The sequence below is a fragment of the Pteronotus mesoamericanus genome, unplaced genomic scaffold (genome assembly GCF_021234165.1).
Source record: "Pteronotus mesoamericanus isolate MK-2021 breed Mesoamerican mustached bat unplaced genomic scaffold, CSHL_Meso_final contig_25, whole genome shotgun sequence".
Classification (NCBI taxonomy): Eukaryota; Metazoa; Chordata; class Mammalia; order Chiroptera; family Mormoopidae; genus Pteronotus; species Pteronotus mesoamericanus.
Genome location: NW_026555105.1, coordinates 34178708 through 34191700, shown reverse-complemented (window position 1 = coordinate 34191700; position 12993 = coordinate 34178708). Strand labels below are relative to the sequence as shown.

Genomic DNA, 12993 nt, shown 5'->3' with positions numbered 1-12993 from the left:
GCATATCCCTGTTTTACTGTAGCAATGAGGCATATTTTCATTGTTTATGAAGGATAAAAAGGCTGATGAGTCTTCATTTCCTTTTATATACAACATGGGAAACAGCAACTCTGTGCACTTTCCTTTCTCTTTCACTGTGGATGAAGGAATAAAATATTTGCAACGTCAAAAAAAATTGAGAGGCAATAATTTAGGTTGCTAACCTTTCCCTACGGCAGTGCCAGCAGATCCGTCCAGCTTACTAAGGGATTCAGAAGTTGCCGAAGCTGAGAGCCCCTGAGTTGCTGGTGATCGCTTTCCAGGTTCCTGTAATTATATTCAAGGACTGACGTTTATAAGTTTGGTCGAATGCTTGGCTATTAAGATGGGGAATTGGCAGTGTGTCAGAGGCACCATAAACCACAGGATGGGCACCTTCCTGAGGGTTAATTTTACAAGATTTATTGGAAGAGAGCTATAAAATTACCTAACAGGTAAATAGTATAAATCTTTCATTTAAATAAATGATTACAATGTATTTATGCTTTTGAACATAATGTAATATTTCAACTAAAAAGTAATTTCTCACTTGTATAGGTTATGCCCAAGGACCCCAAGGATGTTACAGATGCATCAAATATATTTTTAAAGGGACTTTGATTAAAAAAAAAAAAAAGGAGCGGTACTGATCTGGTGCAAAGAGAAAAGACTATATGGATAATTTCTATATTAACCCAGCCTCCACAAGTTACTGATGGTGAATTCAATTGCCTGGCATGGGATGAGCTCTACAAAAGGGATGAGGCAAAAAGAAGAAGCTTCAGTAAAAGAAGAGTCAGGGATGAGAGCAGGGGCCTGAAAGGAAATCATGATCCTCATTGGGATAATGCTTTGGGACTCGGTTCTGGAAAAGCCTCAGTTCAAATATTTTTTTCTTCTGATAGCAGAAAGTATATATTAATATTATTCCCAACTACATATGAGGAAGCTTGGACCCAAGGTTCAAAGAAAAGTTTAGGGAATAAAACTTCCTAGATGATAATCTCATATCCTTCTGATTCCTAAATCTTTACCAGGGCATCTGATCTCAGATCTCACAGGAACTGCCTGGGTGTGGCTAGGCAAAAACTGTGGGTGTCATTTTTCCAGCCAGAAAAATAAGTTAAGACAGGTATGATATCCAAAATGGCTTCCAGCCTTAATAGCTTATGATCTTAGAAATTTTTTTTTAAAGTTCACTTTCTGAGTATTTTTAACCACAAAAAATAAGCTTCAGACTTTTTCCCTCTCCAAGCCAAGTGGCAGTGTAACTGCTCTCTTGTCCCCAGGTTTTCCTAGGAATGATGCATTAAAAAGCTCTCTTACAGAAACACAATTTGGTTTTATCCACAAGAATATTTTTTTTAGGACATGGGATTTTATTTTTGAGAGCTCAGGTAACTACGATTACTTTGTCTCTCTTATCATTGAAAGCTTTTATTTACATAGAGACACAATAAAACATTTTTATTTTTAGAGCTTAGGTTAAACTGCAGTGAGTTTGGAATTGCAGAAGCAAGGTGACTTTCTTTTTTAAGCAATAGGTTACAGTGGTTATGGCCAATGTGATATAGAAAGCATGGTGTGATGTTACACATAGACTTTACTTCCAGACAGCTGAACTCACAGAGTTTAATCGCAGGACCCACTGGTGGCTAAGAGGTGACAACTGGCTGTCAGAGAAGAAGCAGAAGCAATCCAAAAAAAAGCAAGGTGGTTCTCATGATAAAAGACTGTTGACTGGTGTCACTCAGAGCCTAAGTAAAGCTTCCGTCAAATAGTAAATTACTTGTTCAAGAGTATAGACATTCTTCTACAATCTAGTGGTATGAGTAAATAAAACACTCAAAGCCCCTACTCTCACAGAACTCAGATCTCAGGAGGAGAATAATAACAGTAACAATAGCAGCAAAAATAAAATTACTATTAACAATAATGGTAACAATAATTGTTGAATACAGGCTCTGGCACAAATAATGCCCCATTTTTATTACAAACTCTTTTATTACAAAATCATAAGCATGTAATTCTGTAACATAATAATATCATACTCAAGCACACCATATGACATTCTAGGTGAAATGTTCAAATTGCTGTTCATCAGGTGAGACAAGTCACATACCCTACCAACCACACTTGAGCAAGCCTCACTTCTGCCAGACCCTGTATTTTTCTCTATGTATCTTATACCATGATAAGCATTTAATGTTCTATCTAATTTAATTTAATCTTACAACAAACCCATGTTATGGACATTGTTATCCCCATTTGACAATTGAGATGACTGAGGTCTAAAGAGAGTAACTTGCCTGAGGACACACAGCTAATAAGAGACAGATTAAGAATTTGAACCCAGGGAATCTATATTACTACCCAGGTGAGCAAGAAAACAGAATCATGAAGCAAAGGCAGCTTTTAAAGAGATTTGAGAGAAACTGAACAGCCAAAGACTGAAAATGACAATTTTGGGGGGATGATTAAAAATTAACAATAGAACACCACTGTATCACAGTTATAATTTATGCATTTAGATATATAAGTATACCTAAATTATCTGTATATGAGCATTATTTATGACAGTCAAAAAGTAGAAACAACTCAAATATGTATTAATAAAGGATAAACAAAATATTAATGCTAATAAAAATGCTACTACATGAATGACATTTGAAAATATGTGAAGTGAAAGAGGCTAGTCATAAATAAGCACATATTGTATGGTTCCATTTAAATAAAATATCCAGAACAGGAAATATAGAGAGATCAAAAATATATTATTGTTTGTCTAAAGATGGGAGAGAGGAGCTAAGGAGTGACAGCTGTTTGGGGGAGTCTAAGGCTTGACTACAATTTTGGTTTGATCAGTGAATTAATTTCCTTGTACTTTCTAATTTTTCTTATCCAGTCTTGAATGACCTTCCTTTTTCTTGCTCCTTATACATGAAACCAAAGGATGAAGTTAAATAAACGTAGGTCAGCTCTCTTTAGGAAGGACTTACAAAAATAATTTTGACAGTTTTTTGAGAAGTCAAGTATGTTTAGCTCTTTTGGACAATGATTTTCATATCAAACCCTTTTTAGTCAATGATTCTATTTTTAAAATGCATCTTGAAATGAATTTGAAAAAGACTATCTTAGTTAAGGTAAAGCTAAGTTGATGTAACGAAGAGTCTCCAAAATAGAGTGGCTTAGTGAATACAGATGCTTATTTCTATGATAACAGTTCCAAAGTGAGCATTTTGCTTATGGAAGAATTTATTCCACTCTGTCTATTAAGGAGCCAGGAATCTAACATGATGTTAAGTAGTTGCTCTGCCTTCCTTAAGTCATTGTTCTTTTATCCTTACCTTTTTTGGTTCCAGCAAAAGAAACATAGAATGGGCAAACACCTTATTTTATGATACCGGGACTTAAAGTAGAATGCATTGCTTCAACCTACATTCCTTACGAGTTGGTCTTGTGACCAGCCTAGCTGCACAGAAGATTGGAAATTTGGTCTAACTAGAACTAATGTGTCTGACTATAATTCTGTTATGTGGAAATAATTATGATAGACTTCTAGATAGCATCACCATTAGGATGGCCAAATTCCAGAATACTAACACCAAATGCTGGCGAATGTGTCAAAAAACAAGAACTCTCATTCATTCCTGGTGGGAATGCAAAACAGTACAGCACTTTGGAACATAGTTTGGCAATTTCTTATAAAAATAAATATATTCTTACCATATGATTCAGCAATTCCATTCCTTGGTATTTACTGAAAGGATCTGAAAATTTATTTCCACACAGAAACCTGCACATGGCTATTTATAACAGCTTTGTTCATAATTGCCAAAATGTGGAAGCAACCAAGACATGCTTCAGTAGGTGAATGGATAAACTTCAGTGTATCCAGACAATGGAATATTATTCAGTGCTAAAAAGAAATGAGTTATCAACCCATGAAAAGACATGGAAGAACTGGAAATGCATATTCCTAAGTGAAAGAAACCACTCTGAAAAGGCTATGATTCTAATGATATGGCATCCTGTGAAAGGCGAAACTACAGGGACAATAAAAAGATCAGTGTTTGCAGGGGTGGGGGTGGGGAGAGATGAATCAGCCAAGGACAGAGGATTTTTAGGGTGGTGAAAAAATATTTTGTATGATAATATAATGATGGATACATGTCTTCATACTTTTGTCCAAATCCATAGAATGTACAAGAAAGGCAAATCCTAAAGTAAACTATAGACTATGAGTGATTATGATGCATTAATGTAAGTTCATTTTTTGTAACAAATGTACCACTGTGGGGCCTGATGTTGATAATAAACAAGGCAATGCATGTGTGCTTCAGAAGGATCAGCTCATAAAATAATATTCAAATGTGATATAATTGAGATGGCTTAGCACTGTATTTTCCCAAAGAGAAATAAGTTACTTTGCTTTCAGGGCCAGTAATTAACTCAGGGATTGCCAAGAACAATAATGCTTTGTATAGTGGGAATAACATGACCAAGACAAAAAACATAAAATGTCAAAGCAGGGAATTTATAAGAAAAAAAGACGAGTCATCATTAGGCCACCTGAAAGGAAGTTTTCAAAGCAAATGGAAATATCAAAGGGAAGAGAAGAAAGCGAGAGCACAGGCAGGGGTGGGGAGTGAGCTGTCAGAAGGATGAAAGAGAGAGGCAGACATTTTTGTCAATTTTACTCTGGTTTCCAAATGTATTATATAAGGTAACTCTTCCAGCAAGCCCAGAATTTCATGGCAATAGTTGTCACACCCTCTGAAATCTGTCAGCATTTAAAGCTGACAGAGGCCATGCCCTTAGCTTTGCCATTGGAGAATGCCTTGGTTTCTTTCCAAGTCATGTCTGTGAATTTAGACAGATGTAGTGATAAAACTATTTGTTGAGTGGATATAAGGTTCACGAAACATCATATTGGTCTCCTCTTTACCAGTTAGAAGCAGAAAAACAAAGCTGAATGCAAATGAGAATTTCAATTAGAAAATTGTGTCCTGGCAGCACTGGGGGGACAGCAGAGGGAGATCAGGTAATTTGACAGAAACAGGCCTTCCATGTTGATAACGGAAATAATGAATAAATGTGGGAGCTGCTTTAGCTGAGTTACACTCTACTTAAATTCTTTCCACAAATTTCCAGCCAATAACTCAATGTCTGAAATTCTTTCTTCTCTAAAAACACTACCTTGTACCTGGAAATCAAGATTCAAGATTTTTCTTTTTCTCCAGAGAGAATATTTCCCCAATTACTGAAGGGATACACTTTTCCACCTGGACTTCATTTCTGTTAACTATATTGACTCTCATAAAATGGACTAAAATTATTTTTGCTGCTCACTTCTGCATAAAAATTCCATTGCTATGTATCATGTCTAGCCTCTTTTGTTAAACTTATTAGCACCACAGTGTCCAAGTCTGGCTCAAAGGGCAGAGGCACACACAAGATCTGAAATGTCCACCAGAGAAGTTCAAATCTGACCCTCTGAGGCTGGCTTAGCGGCGAATTCAAGTCTTTAACAGGAATTTGGGAGTTTTGAGCCCCTTAAAGCTCCATCTGGATCTATTTTTTACAAAGTAACAGAGGCCTTTCTTTGGCATTTTACCAAATGTGGGTTTTCACCCTGAGCATAAGCAGGCGGTCTGGTGCCCTGCGGAACCATCCTGGAAACATTACATTGGAATAGCAATCATGGTCGCTGAGCATCAGAATGGAAAAGTCTGGTTCCTCTTCTAGGGGAACTTCAATTTGTACTTGTATTTCTCTCAAATCTGGTGGAGTCACATGGCAGATATTCTTCAGGTTGTATCATCCAGAAAAGTGCACCTGGTTTTGTTGCCACCAGGTCTTATCTTCAAAAAGCTGAGGAAGCAGGAAAGGCTAAGAGAGAAACTGGCTTCCACTGTGTTCCTGAGCACCCTTGAAACAGTGGGGTGCACCAGATCCTCCAGACATGCTTTGAATGTGGTGATGATGTCTGAGTTTCCATAAAATGGGAATGCTTACTGCTGAAATTGCCCTGGCATGAGATCATCATGACAATTAAGTAAACACAAAAGATGGCTCACCACAATCAAAATTTTGTTTTAATAGAATTAGAGTGACATTGGGTTTGTGGGCCATAAATCTAAAAGTGAAAGTAACTCCAGAGCAAACAGTATGTGAGAAATTACGTGAGGTGAGGAGGTGGGCTGACACTAGGGCGTGTCAGAGGGGCAACCCGTACCTCCCTGACTGCCCATCACCCTGTGGGCCATAATAAACAACAGAGTTTTCTTAAGTATCGCTAAATGCGTATTCACCTTGGCTCTCGAACTGAACAAGTTCTTGTGTCTTCATTTTACCTTGTCAAGGTGAATACTGTCACGCCTACAAACACCATTTCCAGTTTGAGAATGTGTTTAAGAAACACATTTGTTTTTCCTAAAATAGAGATGTTTGCCCATTAAGGAAGTACTAACATGGTAGCTTTCTCTACATGTTATTTTGCCAATTAATCATTCATCTTTTGTATCTTAGTTTGGCAACAATTTTGCTTTTACTCATTACAATTGTCCAAAAATAGCAAATTATTTGAGCTTCGGCTAGCGACACAATGCTAGGCACTGAAAGTACACAGAATACGCACAAGGGAATCCCCTGTTCATTAAAGAATTGCAAAGTGGCTGTGAACACAGGATATATAAACAAAATGCTATGGAGCAATATGAGGAAGCAGCGTCTGGATTACTAATGCTGAAAGAGTTCGAAAGATATAGTGGCCACCAAAAGTGGAAGACTTCTCAGAGATCAAGCTTCAACCTGTGTAAGTATGCATGATGTGTTTTTGTTTGGGGATTGGGGTACAGATCAGGGTAAAGCAGTGGTAGTGATGGTGTATATGAATTCAGTGCACATGTGTGTAAGGCAAGGAATGGACACAGGGCTGGACCTAGAAAGGTACATGCCATTTTCTGCGATCCATCAGCTTATTTGTGGGTAACAGAAGGTGTGTCCATGATGGATGGATGCCGAGAAATACCTCAAACTGTATCCTGGAGGAAAAACTAGTCCTGATAAGGGTCAAAGAAACAATAATTCTATGGTCAAATAACCATAAGAAATGCTGAAACCAGACCCTCTTTTTGAAAACATAAGGGCAAATGTATATAGAAATTTTTTGGCATACCAGGCCTCATTCTCAAGAAGAGAACTTTTTATCCCTATTCACAAATTTTGAAAACACTGGTTCAGAGAGATATATAAAAATGCCAATTGTTTGGTCTAGAAAGAGTGAACATCAACCTAAAGTAATTAAATATGATCAAAATCTTTTCTGAGCATATTGGAAACAGGCACCAAGTGGTATTTTAGAAAAATTAATCTAGTAAGTTTTAGAATGTGGAATAAGAAGGACTAGAACCAGCAGACTGTTCTAAATATTTGCTCTAAATACTTTCTAGCATGATTTACAAAGTATTGGGAGTTTTGTTTACTTGCTTTTCAAAATTTTTCTCTTTAGCTGCAGACTTTTATCTATTTTAAGTTTTTTAATTAAATATAATGGGGTGACAATGGTTAATAAGATCATATAGGTATCAAGTGTACAATTCTATGAAGATTGGATAAAGAAGATGTGGTACCTAGTAGGTTTACAGTTCTGAGTATGGGAAAGAGTTTATTATTGTATTATTATTTATTAATTATTGTATTTTCCATACAAACACCTGTAAACCTATTTTGCCCCACTCTGTGTATACAATGGACTACTTCTTTAAATAAAATATTATTAAAAATCCCAATAAATAAAAATAAAAGTAAAACTGATATGAATAATGGAGGAGATAAACAGCGTTTCTGAATAAGAGCAAGAAAACAACTGACTTACAATATGTGAATATGGGGAGAAAATCAAGACAGATCTGAAAATTATAACTTCACAAGTTCACAGGAAATAATTTTCAAGTTGCAATAATGCTAACTTGCCCATGAACTAAAGAAAACAAAAGTAATCTAAGAGTTACTAAAACAGGATCTCATGGAGCTAAAAATAAATTTAGGCCTCAAGCTCCACTGAAGGCAACCAATGAAGAAATCCCTGTCTTTCAGGGATTAGAATTTAAAAAGAGCCATTTTAGGTTTATTTATTTCTTATTATCCTCTCTTGAGCCTCTAATTTTAGTGTCCCTCCTCATTTTTCCTCACCTTTCTGTTTTCTCTTTCTGCCATTTCTCTCTTCTTAAAATATGTCATGTTTACTTCACCTTTTGAAAATTCTTGCACAGTACCGTGAGATTCTCAATGACAAAACAGACATCAACAATATGACAAGGTAATAAGCATAGAAAATGATGTGCATAGTATTATTTTGGTAGTGGGATTTTTGCTTGTTTTTGTCAATGAATATCTAGATTGACATGAGAGAAAATTCTCAAAATGAGAACCATTTCTGCAATGGAGGCTGATTTGACACTAGACAAGGTGAAATGAAGATTTTGGCTCTTGATCAGGTAGAACTTTGCAAATAATGCTTAGCCTATAAGCAAACATTTAAGAGTTCTAATTGTGAGGCAGACAAGAATGGCCATAGCAGGGATAATGGTGTGGAAGCTTCCATATTGCGCTTCCACAAACACAGCCTGTAATGATATCCAAAGAGAAAAAAAGGCATCCTTAACTTACTAAATAATGTGACAGAATCCTGCCCCATTTAATTTTATTCAGGCCTACATTTTTCATTTTATTCTCAACAAAACCTTCCAAAGAAATACCAGATTAAAAAGAATTAAATTTCCTACCTCTGACATCAATCTAGCTATCCCTCCCCTACAGTAATGACCTTAAACTATTTCTTTACATATGTTCATATTTGATTTCCCAGATAATAGTCTCAATATGAGAATTTGAGTTCCAAAAGATTGTAATCTATTTTTACTTGATCAGAAAACTCTACAATGACAAATAAACTCCATTTTGCCTTAATATTCTAGAACAGATTTGTTAACAGCCTGAGAAAAATTATAGGGAAATGTCACTGTAGAGGAAGTATATTTTAGAGTTTTAGGCTAGTAAAAACAAATAATATAAAATATTTTCTTCTATTGCTAAGTGAAGCAGTCACTACTTAAAAAAATTCATCAGTATCAAAAAATTATTTTCTGCAGTTTTTTAAAGTTATTTGTTTTTATTAATAATCACTTCTTTGGATTTTTAAAATGTAAATATACAGATATATGCAAGTGTTTGCATTTTAATATATATTATTTTAAAATTCACAACAAAACAATGACAATGTTAGGTTTTATATATAGTATAATTCATCTAAGAGAAAAATCTGACTTTATTTTTTAAAAAGGAGGTCAAATCATTCTAGAGAAAATTTTCCATTTAATAAAAAACATTAAACCACAGTGTATATAACCATTAAACATGATATCTAATATAACAACATTTAAGAACACAAAAGAATATCTAAGCACCTTGAGATTCCTCAATGGCATTTGACCCATGTTTTGAGTGTCTTTAAATCTCAGCAAGCTATATCCATCTGAAAAATCTCTTATTTTTTTCTGTTAATCTTGCCTTTAACAAAAAAATAAAGAAATACAAATAATATCAAAAGCTAGATCTACTTACCATAAATGCCTGTTGAAATACAGGGAAATGCCTGTGAATAAACCACAAAAATAACAATAAATTTTAAATAAACAACTCTGCTAGACTCCAACATTGTTTACCTAAACATCTATTTTGCCTGAAAATGGGATGCCTTTCACATATACTCAGAGCTCTGAAACCTAACTTTTCCTTACCAACACTCATACCAGCTCACAAGAGCCAACTGTTACATTTTCAGGAATCTTGTGACCCAATTGTTAAACATAGTTATTAATAAGAAATTAAATTATACAAGCCAGTAATGAAATACTATATGTAAAAAAAAAAACAACTCAGAAATCATCTCATCACTTCCTACTTATTTTGCCACATCTCCTATTACCTCTGCTCTTGAGATTACTTATGTCTGTCCTATACATATGGTGGAAACACCATGTAATGGTGTGCTACTAATGAACATCTTGTTCCAGCTCCATATTAAGTGATGTCATGCTGATGGCTTAAAATCTGAAAATGTCAATCAACATTTATGTTACACTATACTTGTGGGTCAGTTGAAACCATAGCTAGTTTATGGATACAAAATTTTGATAAAATTTAGACAGAGACAAATATATTTGAAAAAATAAATTAAAATAAAATTTAAAAAAATGTAAAAAAAAGAAACAAAACAAAAAAAATAAAGTTCAATTCCTGAAAAAAAAAATTAATAAAAGTGTTCTGTAAGAATAATTAACTATATTAAAGCTATAATAAATGGTATTATATTTAAGTTATTCTTATGTTTGTATTCTATACATTCTTTTTATCAGTAAAATTTTAAAAACAAGATTATATACACACCTATGTTCTCCCAAATTAGATGGATGTATCCTCATAATGGGATTAATGTTCTCATAAGAAGAGAAAAGCCAGCATCCCCGGCTTTCCACCACATGATGGGTACAATAAGAAGGCTGTCTACAAACCAGAAAGTAGGCCCTTACCAAAAATCCTGATCTTGAACTTCCCAGGTTCCAGAACTATGAGAAATAAGTGTGTCTTATTTAAGCCACTCTGTCTCTGGCAAATTGTTGTGGCACTCCAACCTGACTAAGACACCATATTTTACTTAGCAATGTTTAAAGAATTATATTGAAAGAATAAATGAACAAATATAAATATATAGTTAACTCTTAATTAGACTTTCTAACAGTAGAATGAGATCTGAGCATGGCAATGTCCTCTGTCAATGTACCTTTGCGTAAAGTTAATCAAATTCTTTTTATCCTTCTAGTTTTTGTATTTTTCAATTGAAATTAAAGATGATAACACCCACCATATAAAAATGTGCCATGGGAATTAATAACATAATTTTTTAAAAAGTGACTGATATTACCCTAAAGAATCTAAAAACTTCAGTTGTTGTTGACTGTAATAATTACCATTGTTACTGAGCTCAATAATAATCAAATATCTGCTTTTTTAAATATTTCTGAGTTGAATGTGTACTACATTTTATTTCCCTTAATGTTTTATAGACTGTATGCTTATTCCCTTTACATGGATGTTTTATTTAAAAAGTTACAGTATATGTGATCTTATTTTAGAGAAAATAATAATCAACTCTGTTAAGTTCATCTATATGTCTGCAAAATGACACACTTTTTTCTCTTCCTTTACTAGTACATGCTCATATTTCTATCAAGAAAATAAGTTTGTGAGAGAAAGTAGAGCTATTTTATAAGGAATTAATGAGTTAAGTCTTTGATTCTTTGAGTTCTTGAGGTCCAATAAGATCTGAAACATGTTCTTTAATGACTCAATCCATCCAATAATACAGAAACATGAAGAGAGAATATGAAGTGAATTCTCCTGAAAATGTTGCAGTCTTTGTACATGCATTCACCAGGATTATCAACAGATTTTATTCTCAATGTGGAATCAACTGTCAGCTACTATAAGCAAATTGTTACTAATCATAAGGGTCCAGAGTACAGGAATGGCCTACTTAAAAATACATTAAAATATAATGTATGCTATGCTCACTCATGTTCTATTGTGTCTTTTAAATGAGGTAGGAAGAGATGAGTTTTGGAGCTCATGCCCCAGGAATTTCATGAGAGTTAAGTGAACACACAAACATCATCCATTTCGTGCTTGCATTAGAGAAAGAAAAGATTTGAAAACAGCTGCAAGGAGCAATCAAACAAAAGCTAGAAGATACCACAATGTTCTAAATATGCAAGTCCACTTTAACATTCACCTGGATATCCTTCCAGTTCATGTTTATGAGACTGGCCTCAAGGGGTCTATGGAAAAATTTAGAGGAGTAAGAAACACAGAGTATTCTGTCTGATAAGTAGTAATATCTCAATTAATGCTGATTCCTATGGTGGGTACTATAATTCCCATCAGATTCCACTTCAAGGGAGAAGTTGTGGCCCTAGAGCAAGGCTTCCCATCCTTGGCACTGTTAACAATATGGATCAGATAATTCTTTGTCGTTGAGGCTGTCTTGTGTATTTTGAGATGTTTAGCAGCATCCCCTGACTCTATCTGATGCCAGTAGCATGAGCCACTCATGACAATCAAAAATATATCCAGACATTGTTAAATATCCCCTAAGAGGCAAAATCACCCCTTACTGAGGATTACTACCCTTTAATATAGGACCTAGACCCCAGCAGTTCTATAAGGGATTGTCTTTTCAATCATTGCCTAAGATGCAAAGAGCCACCTCATTCAAGGTCCTGCCCCTTCCCAAGACGGTCCACATCCAGTAATCAATCAATACATAGTATAAAGGCCTTGGATCATCTTAGCTCAATTCACTGCAACACTAATGGTCCCTATCAGCTTCCTCCTGCCCACTTTTGCTCCCTTCCCCTATGCCCTTCTCTTCTCTAGGTATTGATCCCAAGGGCAGACTCTAATAAACATTCTGCATCCTAAAATCTGTCTCAGAATCTGCTTCATGGGGAACCAACTTGAGTTAATTCCCTTCTGCTTCCCTGTTAGGCTCAGTCATATGAATCGTTCTCTCATCAGATCTCTCAGAAGAAAGGACATACTGAATAGTTAATAGCAAATTTCATTTGTGTCAGCTCCCAGCTCTATCTTGGAATCAATCATGCAACTTAATAATTGAGTCTGAATGTACCAACTGCCTTGTCTATTTTAAAGGACAAATAGCTTCATCTGAAAGTGACATCGTTGCCTTGAATGTGAAGGCAAAACAGACATGTAACAGAGGATGATTTTGGTGATATTATTGCATCAATTCAAACAAAAAGGCAATGATAAAGCAGAGATGGAAATACAATATCCTAGAAAAATTATTTTATGTAAGACAATTTTGCATATAATTCATCCAAACTAAATCTC

At 34.9% G+C, this 12993-nt stretch overlaps 1 protein-coding gene across 1 annotated transcript in view; it reads right to left on the bottom strand.

Annotated features, from left to right (window-relative positions):
• Positions 1 to 12993, bottom strand: part of MACROD2 (mono-ADP ribosylhydrolase 2) — a 2155137-nt gene that overhangs the window by 620551 nt on the left and 1521593 nt on the right. Inside the window, exon 7 of the mRNA XM_054574077.1 lies at positions 9646 to 9676. Coding sequence (XP_054430052.1) covers positions 9646 to 9676 — 31 coding nt within the window. The remainder of the gene's footprint in view (positions 1 to 9645; positions 9677 to 12993) is intronic.